At 31.5% G+C, this 19576-nt stretch overlaps 1 protein-coding gene across 1 annotated transcript in view; it reads left to right on the top strand.

The window, feature by feature from the left end:
* The window catches only part of LOC132732431 (sushi, von Willebrand factor type A, EGF and pentraxin domain-containing protein 1-like), a 30169-nt gene extending 23227 nt beyond the window's left edge, over nt 1-6942 (top strand). The window contains exons 12-16 of the mRNA XM_060718848.1: nt 1620-1796; nt 3463-3645; nt 4268-4363; nt 5058-5153; nt 6322-6942. Of these exons, the coding sequence (XP_060574831.1) occupies nt 1620-1796; nt 3463-3645; nt 4268-4363; nt 5058-5153; nt 6322-6428 (659 nt within the window). The 3' untranslated portion in view covers nt 6429-6942. The remainder of the gene's footprint in view (nt 1-1619; nt 1797-3462; nt 3646-4267; nt 4364-5057; nt 5154-6321) is intronic.
* The last annotated feature ends 12634 nt before the right edge of the window (nt 6943-19576 follow it).

The following is a 19576-nucleotide window of genomic DNA, read 5'->3' as shown; positions in this document are numbered from 1 at the left end:
AATGAATAGATATCACACAGCGTGTACATCTGCTTCAGGTAATTAATAAAATTCCATACAGTGAATACAGCCAATACAAGTAATGAATAAATCATATATCATAGAGCGTAATTCGGTTAACAGAGTGTTTTCTCGCTCCTGGTAATGACAAGATTTCATACAGCAAACAAAAACGTTTTTGAACTTTCTTGAGTGATAAGGAGGATAGTTTTTATTTCTATATTTTTTGTTTGCTTTAACTCGATATCTTATGCCTAAAAGCCTGCATGATTGCATATTTTTTAAAGTTTCCATTGTCAGCTGATTTTTTTATTGTACACATCATTGTAATTGACCGTTGAACATGGTGTGTTTGTAGCTCAGCATTCTGGGAATGAATTTGTTACTGTGTTGCATCACTGTTTTATTATCCCTCATCGAAGACGGAAGGGTATAAATTTGGCCTTGTCCGACCGGCTGTTCGTCATTCAGTCATTCCGTCTGTCCAGTGTTCGTCACGAAATTGTCTGTCACGGAATTGACTAAAGCATATAACTTTAAATAGTACGGTTTAAAACCTTAAATTAAAAAAAACTTAATGTTTACATGTCATTTAAAAGAAGTGCTTTGTTGGGCTTTTGAAAAAATGGAGTTATTGCCCTTTGTAATGTTTCATATTTTATTTTTATATTTGGCATAACTAAAATGTAATGCAGGAACGGTATTATCTTAAAACTTCATCAATTACTTGATCGCAGTGTATAAGAACTAAAAGTCGGCTATCATTTGCATACTTTTGGAGTTTTTGCCTTTAATTTATTTCAGTCAAGGATAAACTATATAAAAAAGTAGTTGAGATATCAATTTAATTATCTCATTAATTAGAAGCTTTTGTTTGTTTAATTTGGTTTTACGTTACACCGACACATTATAGGTCATAGGCGACATTCTAGCTTTACTGGTGGAGGAAGACCTCAGGTGCCCTTCCGTGCATTATTTCAGACACAAATGGGCACCCGAGTAGAACCACCGACGTTCCGTAAGCTAACTGGATAGCTTCCTCACATGAAAGAATAATCTAAAGTACCTGTAGGGATTTGAACCCACAGCGGTGAGGGACAAGTGGTTTGAAGTCAACGACCTTAACCACTCGGCCACGGACGCCCATGTTAATTAAAAGTAGATTTATTTAGAACAATAACTCTCTTTTAAGTTATTTTTTTACCTTTTGCCCTTGTTCAGAAGTATAAGACTTAATTCATTGATAGATGTCATTATGGAAAATTGCACTTTTTCCAAGGACAATAATTCTGTTTAGCATAATTGAAAATTTGCCCCTTTAATTTTTATTCCTTTTTCTTTTTTAAGGGGTTAAGTATTTGTATCAGCATTGAAATGTCATTAAAGAGTGATACAGTTCATAGAAACACTTAATCTACATTTGACTTGATAGCATTTGATTTACGGCCCTTTGTTATACTTTTATCAAATATTTTTATAGACATTAAGCAGTATTAAAGATAATAAAGTTAAACTTCATAAACTGCAAAGATGTCATTGAGAATCCGTTCAATTCATAACAATAATATATCTCTTCGACGGGTAATATCATTGTACCTAATTTGCCTGTCCTTTTTCAGAAGCACTTGCATGTGCAGCTAACACAGGTGTTGAACATGCTCGTGCCTTAAGTGGTGCGCGGCCAGTGGGCAAAGTAGAGACACTTCAATGTGTTGAGGGTTATACTGCGTCAGGGGACGTAACTGTTATTTGTCAAGAAGATTCAACATGGTCCGACCCGGCTGGGTCCTGTACAAGTATGTGTTTTTAATATTGTAATTGCAATGTATATTATTTTTACTAGTTTCATTGCATAATAATTTTTGTCGATTATAATACTATTTTGTTATAAGATTACGGGTCCTGGCAAGCCGTTATATTGGTGCTATGTCTGATATGTTAATAAGAGCATTTTTTCGGCTGTTTTCACTGTAGCGAGGGAAAAAGAAGCACGTTAAGAAGATGAAGTCAAACATTTTTAGAAAAATAATGAGATTTGGATCGAGTATATGTTATAAACGCATAGCAAAAATTAACGTTTATGTAAATTTACAAATTAACGGAATGAAAGGTTAAATTATACACAAAATATGTTGGTAGAGCTAAATCACTAGCTGTGTGGGTAATATACTGTCGAGGATATGGATGATAGCACATGAATAAAACTCAACAATTACTGGCAAGTATATTAAAATAAATAATGTAATCTTGTTATACCCTAGATATTCACCAAACTAATTGTATTCATTATACTGAAATAAGCAGATAAAATTGGATAAATGCATTTTTGCCCCACTGTAAGGGGATGGGGCATTAAGATTTACCCTTGTCCGTGCGTGCGTTCGTCCGTCCGTTCTAATGTTGTGTCGCACGTAGCTCAAAGAGTATTTGACCTAGAGTCATGAAACTTCACGGGAATGTTAGTCAGCATGTATAGTTGTACACCTGGATATTTACGTGTGGATTTATTCAGTACTTGTTGAGTTATTGCACTTGAAATGGTAAAAATTTGCAATTTTCAACTTGTGTAAAAGTATTTGACATAGAGTCATGAAACTTAACAATAATGTTGCTTAGCATGTCAAGTTGTGCACCTGAGGGGTTTCGCTTGTGAATTTGTTCTGTTCTGTCAGAGTAATTGCCTTTGACTTAGGAAAATTTTTCAATTTTCACATTGTGTAGTACGTAGCTCAAATGTAACTAGCCTAGAGTCATGAACCTTTACAGGAATGTTGATCAGTATATGTAGTTGTGCACCTAGGGCTTTGCTTGTGGATTTATCCAGTATTTTTTAAGTTATTGCCATTGTAGTAACAAATAATAATTTTCAACTTGGCTCATGTTTAGGTAAAACATTATTTGACCTAAAGTCATGAAACTTTACAGAAATGTTGGTTGGCATGTGTAGCAACAGGGGAGTTTAATTGTGGATTTATTTGAGGAGTAATTTGAGGAATAATTGCCCTTGACTTGAGAAAAAACGTTCCATTATGTTGTGTTATGTGTGCCTTGAGTGCTTGAGTTAGAATCAACCAACTAAGTAGGAATAATGATCAACATCACAAGATTTTTGATTGTGGATAACTTCTTTTCAGTTTTGTTAGAGCTATTGCCCTTGACTGTATTACAGTTTTAGTTCGTATTTTTTTTTACAAATGTTCATAAATAAAGTCTGAATCACATTACATTTTATCTGCTTCCATTCAGCATTATATGACACTAGAAGCTCGGTGAATGTATCAGTCCTACCGGACATCAAAAAGGCGAAAATCTTTTTAAGCTTACTTGTAATAATTAAAAACGACGAAGTGCAAATATTCGCTGTCAATAAGGTAACATTAGAGCTTTCCGTAGTGAGTAAATCGGGCTTAGAAATATGCATTATGTAGTGCATTGTTTAATGATGATGATCGTTTGATTCAGGAGTGTTTTGTGGTAAGCCAAGATTACGTGACTTTGTGAATGTGGTACGTATACAGAGTGCGTCATATTACTTTGGAGACGAGATCCACTTCAAATGCATGTCCGGAGTGGCCCCGTCCAGGTCACCGCCGCTAATACGGTGTATGAGTGACGGCACCTGGGACGGCGAAATCAAATGTGGAGGTAATTTTATTTTCAAATAATATGAGATGGTTATCAAAACAATGAAATGAAACAAAAAGCACGATGTGTTCTCTCTTGTTTAAAATGTCTTGAACGTTTTATATTTATTAGCATTGTTTATTTTAGTATTGCTTTAATCAATTTTGCCTCAAATAAAAAGATAAAAACTGCGTTTTTGGGGTTGTTTTTTCGGTTTTATTTTAAAATTACTACATTAAGTGAAAGACACATTTGTTCTCAAAAAACATAATATTATTGTTACAAAAGTAAACATTTAACATTCACAGTTTGTTCAAGCAAAGATTAGTTTTCTGAAAAGCACAAACTTCGACTTAGTAGTATTTCGAATGGATGTCAAAATACTGACTGCGTTTACATATATTTCCAGCTTCGTCATGCGTATATGTGTGAACAATGATGAGTATTGAACTTACATTTATACACTCATCAATGGGAGTTAGATGTACTTTATTACACTATTTGAAAAATAAATAGGTACATAAACCTGTGTTTTTTACTCTTTATACAAAAGAAAATGTGCTGAGAACAGATGTGCCTTTAATCAATAAACAATAGCTACTTTTGCAACTCCAGTGAAAATAGAATGTCTTCACCATTTCAGTAACATGTAAGAAACCATGCCAACACGGTGGTATTTGTCTGGGTCTGAACCTGTGTAAATGTCCTTCTGGCTATACTGGTCAGGTTTGTGAAAGAGGTATATTTAACCCTGAAGTTGATTGTTAATGGAGTTTTGAAAGTTATGCAAGAAATGAAAGTTTACAAATGCATATGTGCATGTACAAAAACTTTAAGAATACTACCATTTTCCCATGTATATAACTGATATGCAAAACTATACTTGCTTTGGGCAGACCAATCAATTTTGAAAAACATTCTATTAATATATAGATATAGGTAGACCTGTGTTAAAAACCCATCACCGAGCAAAGGACACAGAGACAATTTTATGAATAAAATCGTGTTTTCTGACATATATGATATTTTTTTATCAATAAAACAGTGTCACTGCTTTTATAACTTGTAATCTTTGAAAATGAAAGCTTAAGGAAAAAAACATACATTGTTATCATTGGTTTATAAAAAATTATAGACTTATATTTCGGTCAAAATAATTATTTTCGGAGCTGATACATTTCTATATACAATTTCTTATGTTCATGTCCGAAAAGCTGTATATTGTCCTTTATATAGGTGTAAAACTGTATGTTGCAAAATGTCATTTGACCCCCTCCCCATTCACTAAAAAAACAACACGAACAAAAACGGCAAAAAAATTAAACGAAATAAATAAACATCAACATTAAACTCGTACCAGGCTTATAACTTGATTATTTTATGTTTAAAAAAATATGTTATAAATATATGTAATAGTTTGCTTAATTTTCCAGCGATTTGCATACATCCTTGTGTTAATGGTGGTGAATGTACGTCTCCTAATACTTGCACGTGTAAACCTGGATATGAAGGTACACGTTGTGAGAGAGGTAAGTTAATTTAATGTGACAACGTGCAGCACATGTTTTTCTTCACTTGTAAAATAATTAACTTGTATTGTTACTTCAAAATGTTAATTTAATGCGATAACGAATGGAATATATATTTTGGAACTCGTAAAATTACTCTAATCATATTGATTATCCTAGTGGTAAATTGTTTGAGGTGCGGCAAATATTAGACAATAAGACAATAAACAAGTAGATATTAGAACGCCTGAACTGTGGCAAATGGGACAGTTTTAATAGATGCCTTTCATTTTTGGTACATAAGAATATTCTTTGACAAAAGCACACTGTTTTTGAAGCAGCAAATTCTCAGAAGTATGTTTTCTTTATACCAATTGTTTTCATTTTAAAAACTGCTTTCATTTTGAAAACTGAGTGGATTGATATTTATCCGATGGTTTTTATCTTTAAATTGATTTGGTCTATAATTGAGATTTTGTAATACAATGAATTATTATGTTGAAAGTATTTAGTGTAAGCCACAACTAACCACGGAAGAAATATATAGGGCTGTTGTTGGCAAGTGTGAGATACATGATCCTATATTGCATATATTTATCTACAGATAATAAATGTTCTTGAACAATTTTTAAGCAACATTTTATAAAAAAAATATCAAAGTAATACATTTCTGTTGTTTTTTATCAATTTTTAAAAAACTTACTGAAAATGTGTCCAGTGTAGACCTATCCACTTAGACAAATGTATATCAGCAAAATTTAATCTTCTGATGGACGGTGAAGATCTAGATGTGTGTTGATTAAATTGTGGTAAATGTGTGGGTGCAAGTCAATGATTTTCTTATAATTGGAATGATAATCCAGGGGTTTGGGTGTCTGCACTTAACAGAGGGATCGTGGGTTCGAGCCTAACTCGAGTCATGACCATAACTCCTTATATGACACCAGCACTGGTCTGTTCCCAGTAACGGACTAGACATTATTTACTATATCATATTAAATCGTTCCACCATTGACTGAGAATAAAAATAAGTTTCTTCCTGTTTCTGATTAATAGTTAAATAATAAATAATGGAAGTATGAAACACTGCTTTACATAGCTTACTGTTATTTTAAACAATTGATCATTTTCTCGATTTTATTTAAAAAATGTTTCCTCGTATGAATTAAATAGAACGATTTTTTTTCAGCTGTGTGTGATAAACCGTGCCAAAATGGCGGGAAATGCATGCGACCAAACAAATGCCATTGCCTTTACAAATACAGCGGACAGTTCTGTGAAAAAAAGACACTTTAAGAAGATTTCATTTTGAAATTAATCGAATCAACTTTATTGTATGCAAGACATATATTAATATACACGTTTTTCTTACTATTAAAACTCAAACAAATGCATGAAATGATTTGATTTCTTCTCATATTAGCTGATTCTATACGGAATTTACCGTATATAAAAATAGTGGTACAAATTGACGTGTGACAAAGAGATGAAATTGTCTGCCTTTTATAGGAATACATTATCAAGATTTTTTAAAAAAAAAATTGAAGAAGTCAGCATCCTGAACGACTTCTAAATAATGTTAGCTTTTATTAGCTGGTTTATTCTTTACATTGTCTTATACCTGTTTGAAGACGTATTTAATTGTATCTTAATTTCATCGTTTTCTATATATAGTCTATAACCATTTTTGCGCTGTACTTATGTTTCGTGACAAATCTTGTTGTGGTGAACATGTGAGCAATCGACACTTCCAAAATAGGAGAATATCCCAACCCAGCCATAACAACGACCACCATCACAACAACAACAACAAATATGTTTCTCTTTTATCTACAATAATTGTTACTGCAAAACACATAATTGTTGAAATATCACTATGTTATGGCATCAACATTTTCATTGTTCTTTTTAACTTAACATGACTGACAAATCTTTTTCTTAAATAATTAAATTTGCCAAGAAATATATATTAGTGTTGCCTTTTATTTCCAAAAAAAAGAGCCAGTCAAAAATATCTTGATGGAAATTTATTTTATATTCGTTTATTGTGACATTTTTACCTGGTGAATTTTGTCTGTTTTCATATTTACATACAAAACACTGCCTTTTCTACGTAAAAGATATTTTCTTGGTTCTTAAACGTCGCTTTTAGAATCTGTGGCTATGTCTACATGAACTTATTTCATGTTTAATACCTATTTGAAAATTATTATTGGCATTTACAATAATACTAGATTTATGAGAGTTCGAGATGTTTAGTTAAAAAGATGTCATAAACTTTTAGAAAATAAATATGTGGGACTTCGAGTGCACTGCGGATTGAACTTTTATATGATTTTTGTAAACAATGCAGGAAGTGTTGAACGTGGATGAACACAACTTTGAAAATTTAGAAAACCACTAAATCTGAACTGCTTTTTATCGCATTAATTTAGTGCTCACATATATGTTGTTTTTTTTTTATATTTTCAATGAGGTTAAACCACTATTTAAATCCAAGAGTTTCAATACTTAGATCAATATGTTAATATGACGTTTAGTTTATATGCTATTATTCTCATTAAATTACTATTTTTAAATAGCTTAGGCATTTCACAGGAATGCTGCCGGACGACTTTAATTGGCATGTGTATTAGTCTATGTATGGCGTTACCACCGTCCGTGTCTAAGAATAGGGTGCTGAATGCTCGATACAGATTGGAGCAGTGTGCCTGGGGATACACGGGAGGCATTGATAAAAAACTTTACCAATGTGAGACAAGGTGCAGCGCGGAAATACCAAGGGACAGTCGGGAATTTGACTTTTGTCTTAACACATGCGCAAATAACTACATCAACTGCTCTGAGTTATGCGGGCGTGTTACCAAAGGAAAACAATGAAAACACAATCCTTCTTTTTTGGTTTCTGATTTTGTTAAAATGAGTTGGTCTATAAGCATTTAATTTTTCATGCAATCGAATTTCTTTTATTTACTTATTATACATGTATAAGCGTGTTTCAATAAGTCAATTTTTGAAAATGTATGTATATACGGACACAGAGTTCCGTATATCATTAATATAAGGTCAAAAATACGGAAAATTTGAAATACGGAGATTTACAGAACCATTAATAAGGCAAGTTTTATATGACTCATATACGTAGATCCGTCCGCTCGTGATATACGGATATTTTGTTGAACGAAGTCAGAATACGGAATTTTAATATTAAGTCCGTATATTACTAAAAACGAAATTCTTGCAAAAATGAATTCTGTATATAGAAATAGAGAATTAAGATTTATTTCTGAATTGCCCATCGTCTATAAAAGGAAATCTAACATTTGTCAGACATTTGTCAGAACTACATCATATAGTAAAGCTTTAACTCGATGTATATTTTCTGGATTTATTAACAAAAACATAAAAAACATTGACTTTTTTCACCAATTGTTATGAAAATCTGACGACTTTCCCCAATTTCCATTCTTTTCGCGCGCATAATATTGTGTAATAGCCACGTGATGTATTGCGATAATCGGAGCTAATACTGATTAAAGTCGGATACGAATCATATGTCATTCACAACATTTCCATAGAATAAACCGCAGTAATGTTGGTCGATTTTCGTTGAAACATGTTTATTCAGTGGACTTAAATGCTTTTCAGTTTTTTTAGAAGAAATAAATAAAAAAAACAAATTATGTGCTCGTGACATATCTGCACTAACCGTCACCTATCTGATTTGTTATTTTGTTATAAAAGGTGTTTTACTGTAATAATGTACGATGTGTTTGTTCATTTGTATTTATAAGTAACAGATACGTATCGCTAAGAGTGATCAGATCTTTCTTAAAGAATGCAACAATTTAATTTGTATCTCATGACTACTCAAATTATTTGAATCTTTAATTATAGACATATTCTAATGTAGCAAAATATTTAAACTTTCTATTTTAAAATGTCTAAACGATTGTGTCTCAATTTCTTCGCAAATAGCCTGAGAAGTATTTTTTCACTAAAAACAAATGTTTATTTTAATTCATAAATGGATTCAGAATGATAAACATTTTTCACTGTTTGACTTCTTTAAGATGCGTTTGTAAAATTATCTTATTGTCCCGTGCCCTGTTTATGTTGTTTTCACGTTTTAACCAAGTTTAGTAATGGTATTATATTATATGTCCCGTTGAATGCTCCCGAGGGAGCAGTGTATTTCAGAATGCCATGTATAAGATTGATAATATTGTTATTCATCATTAACCAACTGTAACAAGATTTCCTCAGACTGGTACACACGTTCTGTAAGTATTCTGTTATAAACATACAGTGCTTTGTGTCTTGCAAGAACTACAAACATTAACTTTCGGACTTTGGCAAGAAGAGATAAGCAATAAATATTATATTTCGCAATTCTATTCATTAGGTTAAAGGTTAAACAATTAATTACTAGATTGTTAGTGAAAAGCGAATCAAAATAATTAGATTTACCATGAGAATCGGGAATAAAATAGTTTGATTAGGATCAAGCAGCTGTTTGATAATATTTTTTTACTAGATAGCTCATGTTATTTTACATTATTTCTGGACAAAAAAATATAAGAATAAGACTTGTAACAAAATCAAAGAAATACAAATGAAGTTACACACAGTCTAGACGTAACTGGTGTAAAATATGATTTATTATTATTAGATTGATAGTAAACTAAAAGGCTTATTTCCTGAATATGTTTCCATATTTATTTTATCAATCTTAATATAGACTATAAAATCATATTTTACGACAAAAACGTAATATCATAAGACTAGTACTTCTATGAAATATATTAAATCATAACGAAGTAGATGTAATCGGAAGCTAAACAATGGCTTCATTCATATATTCGAATGAGCATCATTTTGTAGATAAGCCAGTCTTGCAATTCTCTTTCATATCTTATATAAAGACTCAAATCATAACATAAACAGAAATGATAATAATAATTGCTCCTAAATTATATCATGTATAATCGTATTCCTTGCAACTATCCTTTACATTTTATTTTATAGTGGCAAAACCATCTCTCACATTTCATCATAGAGTTTTCTAAACTTTTATTTTAGAATGGTAAGACCTATCATTTACATTTTATTTAAGAATGGTTAGATTTGTCCTTAATAGACTTAATTTGTTTGCCGCAACTGGAATCATATGGTAGAACTGCAATGCGAGTATAAGCGAGATATATGGAAAATCTTTATTGCTGCATTCAAGAGAATATGTCATTGGAAAAAGTATCGCAATTTGTTCGTTTTCAATGAAAACAAGTTCCGCTGCAAAGAACCGTTATATTTTAGCTGGCATAATTTCCCAAAAGGTTTGTAACTTATAGAAGAAACAGTTTTGTATTAATTTTTAAATTAAGCGGAATGGTTGAGAAATTCAACGTTCAGTATTCTCAATGGATTAGTTTGATCTTTGTGAAAAAGCCATGAAATAAAGTGTGACATTTTTTATCAGCAACACGACAAATGATGAGTCAAACTTTAATATTCTGGAATAGAGAGATCTACAAAATAAGGTCAACCAACCCTTTCTCCAAAAAAGAAACAGCAACAACAAAACAACAACGACAAAAAAGAAGCAAACAAAATACCCCACCAAGACTTAAAAGAATAAAAAACAACAAATAGCATTTTTTTGTTTCTGATTTTTATAATTGCTTCGCACATAGTAGCCAACACTACAGTAACATTGTAGCATGGGAGTTACAATTGAGAGATGGTAATCTTTCGTACCTTTTCCATCGAAATATATATACAGATGACAACCAAAAGTTAATTCATGTTATTTATTTCTTTCTATTCGACTATTTTCTTGTTGGGTGGTTCCAGTGTTCCTCACTTGAATACTGTTGAATCACTCCTAGGATATGTGACCTGCTTTTTAAATTTGTCTTTTGACGTTTTATCTGTGATATGCAGGCTTCATGACCTCTGATCCACTTTCAAAATTTTATTTTATTTAGTTTAGTCCATTGTTTTCTCGTTTGGGGCACACGCATTTTTACTTTCATGCCATTCCATGAAATGCGGCACATGGTCCCCAAGTAAAAAATGCGTATATTATAAAATCAATGCAATTACGTATATTTTGTAAAATCATTTAAGCAGTACAATACGATGGATATGAAATTATGTTACAAAACGATTGTAGAGTCAAAAAAAACACACACACGCGCGCGCGCACGCACACACACACACACACACACGCACACACACACAAACACACATACACACACGCAGAAATAGAAAAGATTAAAAAAGAATTCCTGAAGACGGCCCTAAACGCCAATATTGAAAATGTTGCAGACTCGTTTCATGAACCTGTTCATGGTAGTGGTATATGCAAGCTTCCAACTACGCCCCATAGCACCGGTTTTGTACAATAGAATTCAACATTTAAACATGAAAAATGACGTGTGATTCTCGAAACGAGAAAACTTTTCAAAATGGATATTATGAAGCCTACATATCACAGATAAGACGACGTCAAAAGACAAATTAAAAAAAAACCAGACAACATATAAACCTAAAGATGATGTATCAGTGTTTAAGTAGGAATACAAAGAGAATAAAAATCGAAAAAAAAATTAAATCACCACAAACATGCACATACAACAAATATGTCGTTCTGAAAGATCACCAAGGTCGAAAATTTAATAACCCGAAATATTCACACATTATATTATTATCGAGAAAAAAACAATACAAAACAAATAATAATTTTGAGACACTTTGTATCAACAAGCAAACATATAACTTTCACATGTTATCATTTGCTTTAATAGCATGGTATGGTATTATGTTCTTTTACAACAGTTATATAATACAAGTCTAGAGATAATGAGTTTAAATATAGTAACATGTATAAGAAGAAAGATGTTTGTTGATACTTAAGAATGCAACAAATTAATGTCTGTTGTATGATACCCTATGGATTACATATGTTATTTTACTGATGACTCGCTTGCTAAGAGTATGATAGTGTGTGTGTTTTAAGTTTATTTTAGCTCTGCGCCGGAATAACCATATGTCCGAGATGTCAGCGTCCATGCCTGTCCACTCTAGAAGTCTCATCGGGGATGTCTTTTTCCAGCCGATCTTCCTAATCCTGTTCTTCGTTCGATGGAGGAAAAGACAATACTGGCAAAGCATCATGTTCCATGACGGCAGCAAACAGGCGGTTAACATAAAATGGCTCTTGTTAGCGCTACCCTTCAGAGTTAGTCACGACAGGTCAACCAATCACCTTTGGTACTTGAGATGACTTGACCTTGACATGCCGTGTGCCTTCCCCGCGACGTACACGCCTCTGGAGGGATTTTGAGAAAAGTGAGATAGTTTGATGATTCACTGTTTTTATATGTGTGTACTTTTTATTAATCCATATATATTAACATGGGCTTATACAACAAGGTGCAATGAAAATAAGTTCGTATAATGATGTTGCTTGATATAATTTAAAAAAAGAGGAGGCATTTAAAGAAATGACACATTGACAGCTAATATTTTTCTTATTAACTTTATTAAATCTGGTCATTACACTAAGGTGATATTTAATAAGACTGAATATTATTTTATCATCTGTTTCAAATGATGTTTAAGAAGTGATTTGTTAAACGACATACTGTATATTTGAATAGTCTAAGAATATACTATTAAAGTGTATGAATCACGATAATAACATTTTTGTACTTAGAATATTTTTAAACAGTCATAAAATCATGGCACATTTGCATATTTCAAGAGCCTCTAAAAACTTACAGAAATTGACACCACTAAACTTGTAACATGAAAGCAATGGTGTCGACTTGGCGTGAACGGTAACTTGCGTTTACCAGTACCGTCCATGAACATGCTCAATCAAACCGAGCCTGCAACACTTTTAATTTTGTCGTTTTGGGCGTTTTGAAAGTGTCGTTAAAAAGGCTGTTTGTACATACACGATAGTCTAATGCATAAACAAAAACAACAAAATGATTGTTGGTGCTGCTTTCTTTTCCTAGAATAAACAAATCGTGGCTTACATGCTGTTTGTCAAAGTGTATGATTACTTCATATAATGCTCTCATTATTAATTAAGATCATACCAGGTGTTTCTTGTATCTTTGTTCAATAAATGATGGAACACAAATTGCTAGAAAAAAGGTGTTTTTCATCTATGTAAATTAAATTGACTACAACGTTAGAAGGAAGCATGCTTTACTCATCTGATAATGTTAATGTTTGCAGATGTTGATTGTTTTTAAAAAATAAATTGGCAAGGAATATGGTCATACAGAATAGAATGTAGGATACTGCTGTGAGTCTTATTTTGTATATGTTTCACTCACGTGATATTTACTGTATTTGTTGTTATTTATAAATGTTACTGAATTATAAAAATAGTAAATATATTTGATTTTGAATAACAACGATATGTATTAATGAATAAGATATAATATGTATTTAATTTAACTTATTCAGAATAAAGACATGTCATAATTACATTCTAAATAATTTAACACGAACGGTTGCAATGTCTAATGTATAAGTCAAAATTACCAAATGACAGTATTATCTTTGGATCTTTCTTGATATGTGTTCACTGAACACGTGTATATTTTTACTGTTATTTCTGTTGTTATTTTTACTAAATGTTACTGAATCTATAAAAAATATAAATATAAATATTGAGTTATTGAATAACAAATCGATATGGTATTAATAATAAGATATAATATGTATTTAATTTATACTTTATTCAGAAATAAAAAGACATGTCCATAATTTTACAGATCAAAATACATTTACACACGAACGGTTGCAATGTCTAAATGTCGTAAGTCAAATATTACCACAATGACAGTATTATTATTTGGATCTCTGTCTAAACTGGATATGAAGTATCAACAATAGTAACACGTTATTAAGCCTGGGATGTCTGTTTCCGTTTGATTCCAACCGGAAGATTTTATTTCCGGCTGTCAGCGTTAAGCTCTCTAGAGAAATTTACTACATTGCTTTGGACAACTAATCGTACTTCAAATGTCATCACTGACAGACAAATTATCCCTGAACTGACATATGCAACGTAGACAATATAATAAAATCCTGGTTCAGAAATTTGTTCAGTTATCCATGCCAAATAAATTTATATCATTTTTTGGACCAGCACTGTGATTTAAATTATTCTGAAATACAAAGATCCCTCTGGGTCGTTTGTGCAAGTTTTGATGTCCGATCTGTCTATAAATAATGCCCACAAGATTTTTGGGGGATTTTCTTTCCTTTCTTTTCTTTTTTCATTCAAAAAGGGAAATTGTGGCCTACAGGCCTCTTGTGTCTTGTCTTCATTGTATGACAGAGTTTGATATTACATAAAAGCCTGGCGCCTTCAAAATCATTTTTCTGTGTATAAATGGTCTTTTTGCACATGGAGAAACACAATTTGAGGACGGTAACTAAAGTTTTCGCAGTTTCTGTTTATGTATTGATTTGATTCTTTATATAAAATCAGAAAGGGAATTAGAAATCTGACTAATCGACAAAATAATACCTATTCCAATACATAAGTAATGTCATTGTTAAGCTACTGATTACATCTACTTCGTTATGATTTAATATATTTCATAATATTTAATACTATTCTTAGTTTTGATTTTACGTTTTTATCGTAAAAGGTTATATTATAGTCCATATAAAGATTGATAAAATAAATATGGAAACACATTCAGGAAATAAGCCTTTTTGTTTACTATCAATCTAAGAGTAATAAATTATATCATTATCTCAGTTACGTCTAGACTGAGTGTAACTTCACTTGTATTTATATTATTTGTTATTTGTCTTCTTCTTATATTTTGTCTACAAATAATGTAATTAAACATGAGCTATCAAGTAAAAAATATTATCAATGGTAATACAACAGCTGCTTTATTCTAATCAAAATATTTTATTCTCGACTCTCAGTGTAAATCTAATAACGATTCTGCTTTTCACTAACAATCAAGTAATTAATTGTTTAACCTTTAACCTAATGAATAAAGATACGAAATTAAATCTGTATTGCTTATCACTGTTTGCCAAAGTACTAGTTCTAAGAATTCATGTCACCATCACAAAGGTCTATACGTGATATCTTGCCATATAGGCTTATATATCTCGCAAATACTCCTAGTTCATGCAGTTATGTAACTGTATGACAATATATTGACGAAATTGTTTTAAACTGGTGATAAGCCGAACATACAACCAAACATGCAGTTATTCTTGTCTTGTCTGGTGTGGATTTGTTCCAAATAAACAATCTTCTTGGCTTGACTTCCATCCCGATATTTGACACGTGAATGAACTACTTGCAAGACACAATCATTGTGTGTTCATAACAGAATACTTACAGAAATTGTGTACCAGTCTGAAGAAATCGTGTTACAGTTGGTTAATGATGAATAACAATATTATCAATTCTGAAATAGATTGCTCCCTCGGGAGCATTCATCCAAATACTAAACTTGGTTAAAACGAGAAAACAACATAAACAGGCCACGGGACAATAAGATTATTTTACAAACGCATCTTACAGAAGTCATACAGAAAGAAATGTTTATCATTCCATTTATGAATTACAATAAATATGTGTTTTAGTAAAAAAAAAACTTGTCAGGCTATTTGCGAAAGTGGAAAACAATCGTTTAGACATTTTAGAATAGAAAATTAAAAAAAATATCTCTATATTAGAATATGTTTAATAATGATTCAAAGAAGGTCCAAAGTACAAAAAGCGTAAAATAATATTATTGTCTTTACAACTGTTACAGTACACTTCAGTACATTTTCTATACCACTCGCTATAGTTTTAAAAAGAAGAACGGTAATTATTTTAGTAGCCATGACATACAAATTAAGTGGTTGAATTCTTTAAGAAAGATCTGATCACTTTAAGCGATACGTGTATGTTAAATATACCAACACCTCGTAAACATTACAGTAAGTGACAGTTAGTGCATATGTTCCACGAGGACATAATTTGGTTTTTTATTTCTTCTTACATTGTCCTAGGAAAAAACGGAAGAGCATTTAATTTCACTGAATCAACATATTTAAACGAAAAACGACCGATATTACAGCAGTATATTCTATGGACATGTAGTGAATGACATATGATTCTTTCACCACTTGTTCAAATTATATTGAAATGATTCTAGCAAGACATTTCACGCTGAATAGATTTTTGTATTACTGAAAACCATTTATGAAGTATGTCTGCTTTTTCCAGAAAAAAAGGGGAAAAAAGGTTATCAGTTGCAATCTTTTTTTAGCAAAAGTGATCTATGTATGCGTTAACTTTTGCAAATACTGTATTAAAGGGCAGGTGTTTTTGTATCGAACTGCTTTAAAGGTGCTAAACCACATATAAAATTTCGACGCCTTTGCAAATCTAGATATTTAATTGTTATTTAAAATGCCCATGTAAAGCGATGTAGGAGTAAAATAAGAGTATTTGACAATCGTTTTGCTATTTCGCAATTTTGTTAAAGGTTTTTATACTAGTTCGGTAATATTAATATTTTCAATTGTATTAGAGAGATTTGTATACGAGGAATCTATTTGTATACGTATATTTGTATAATTATATAAATCATGTTGATTTAATGACTAGAACTATCGCCGATAATTTAAGGATTTTATTATGTAACTCAGACGAGCAAAATGTTGCATGTGGCGTTCTTCAAAATGTTTATGGTTTAATAAGGAGACATAATAATTATACAAACAATGTCTACTAGTAAATATACTGAAAGAAACGCAGTAAGATATACAATGTCATTGCGTATTGCTTTCAATATTTATTGTTGTGATCTCAAGCTTGTTACTGCAAGTCTGTGGCTCCTAAATGCGCATGCGTATTGGTATATATATATATATATATATAATATTCCAATGCTTGCGTTCTGAATCTATGAATAAATTTCGACCAGCGTTTCCCAGGAGGAAACTTTCGCGAAATTAGTGACTGTTGAAACGCAATGATATTTAAATAAATTCAACGAAGAAATCTGATCAAGTTTTTGGATATTATCACTATTTAGCATGTATCAATAAGTTAATGTCCGCGGTTGACAACTAGAGTTGCCCCGTAGTCTTGCATAAACCTCAAAGGAAATCTCAGACTTTACTTATCTGAATTTGTTTACATCAAATTCACGTCGTAGAACTATTTGCAGTTCTCGTTGTTTCTGAGATTATCACAGGCACAAATGAAACCAAAAAAAGACATTATCAGAAACAAATTCAGTATCAGATACAATTTTGTATATTACACTTTAATGAAATGGTATGTCTTGCTTCGTGTATAGCATATTAAATAACGTACCAGTATACATTATTATGAGTGTAATTATGTAACAGTAACATGAAATAAAGTATATTCGATTATTTAATGACCTATTCAAACTCTAATTAATGCATGTAAATCCGTTTCAAAATAAACAGAAATGAGACAATTTTCTTTTGGGCTCCGTCAGTTTTGTTTCTTAATTTAATTAGATATTGTAATTTTATCTTCGTTGATAGGAAATCACATAATACTACGGTCCAAATCAATTATATGGTCTGTCATGTAAAAGTGTTCAGGTATTTAATGACAAATTCCAACTACATTTACATATTTTCTTATACTATCTATGTGATAAGAGGTCGAATGTAAATGTCATTTTTGTTGCATTCGGAACACATCGCCGCATATCCGTAATCACCTCGGAACATATAAGGATTGAACATAGTTGTGTCATGTGGCTTTTATATTTATATCATGAAATAATTATATCATGAAAAACAAGACATGTTGGAGACAAGTAAGCAGTTAAATACATGTATGTTCTTTTAAAAACTATCATGTTAACACAAAATTCAAAACATTGACGTAAGCCAAGCAATATCAAACTATAAGAACTATATCAATGTTTTAAAAACGTATTTATGTATCAAACATGACTCATTTCTTTGCAAGACGCATATATAATCAGTAACTTTAGGAAATTTCATTGTATATAAAGTTATATGCTAATTGTCCCACTCTTTTCACCTCGAAAAAGAGTGTGTTTTCATTGTTTTTCTTTGGTAAAACTTTCGCATAACTCAGAGCAGTTGATGTAGTTATTTGCGCATCCGTTAAGACACAAGTCAAATCCCCGGTTGTCCCTTGGTATTTCCGCGCTGCATCTTGTCTCACATAGGTCAAGTTTTTTATCAATGTTTCCCGTGCATCCCCAGGTACACTGCTCCAGTCTGTATCGGGCATTCAGCACCCTATTCTTAGAGACGGACGGTGGTAACGCCAGACTTCGACTAAGTACACATGCCAATAAAAGTAGTCCGGCAGTATTCCTGAGAAAAGTCTGAAAAAATAAGTGCATTAGCCAAAGCTGTTAAAAATTATCGTAATATAATGTGAACATAACATAACTTTAATCTAAACGTCAGATTCATTAATTGTTCTAAATATTAAAAGTTGTGAATTTAAACAATGTTTTTACTTCATAAAAAAGATATACGGGAACATTTTTTTTTAAATGTCCGATACTAAAATAGAGAAAATAGGAATCCCTAAAGAAAGTCCAAAACGCCATTCAGATTTTGTGACTTTCTAAATTTCCTATGTTGTATTTATCCACGTTCAACCGTTGCTTATTACTACACATTTTACAAAACTCATAAGAATGAGGTTATTATTTGAATTATTTTATAGATTGTATTGACATATTTGTATCTTGTAAAACTGAAAGTATGATAATGTGTATAATTATGATCATATAATATATTGTACATTAAATAATTTTGTGTCATATTCTGCTCTTTTTCTATAGGAGAAAGGAAAATAATACATGGTTGGTTCTTGACAATTCGAATGCACAATTATCTTTCTTTTAAGGTTTTACATTATATTTTGTTTTACTTATACATTTAAATATAAATGCGCTCTGCAGCGGTATATGTTCTTTTTAATCATATTCATACAAATTTATTAAATATTATTTTGCATCGAACAGCTGTAAAATATAAATTTAAAGCTAAAACCTAAATTTACACGTAATAGTAAAATATAGGTTTATGACATTTTGATTTATCTTACATGTATTTTAATGAAATTTGTTTACTAAAAAAAAGTATTTACCATGATAGACCAATTTATGCCGACGTCTTCAAATCAAGTGGGGAAAAGTCAGACTTGAAAATGTCTATAAATACCAGACTTGAGTTTGCGTGATTGGTCGCCACATATGTTAGTCAATTATGAAACGTTATTCATCATTCAAAGGCCGCGTAAAATTAGCACGCATGCAAATCACTTGTTGTTGTGAACTGCATACCGGCCATCAGCGTCAAGTAATGCGCATTGGGACTATTTGTTCCGTCAAACTTTTCAATTGTTTAATAATAAG

This window comes from Ruditapes philippinarum, unplaced genomic scaffold (assembly GCF_026571515.1).
Source record: "Ruditapes philippinarum isolate M1 unplaced genomic scaffold, ASM2657151v2 ctg12166_1_1_1_1, whole genome shotgun sequence".
Classification (NCBI taxonomy): domain Eukaryota; kingdom Metazoa; phylum Mollusca; class Bivalvia; order Venerida; family Veneridae; genus Ruditapes; species Ruditapes philippinarum.
The sequence above is the reverse complement of the archived record's forward strand: the minus strand, read 5'-3'. Positions and strand labels throughout refer to the sequence as shown.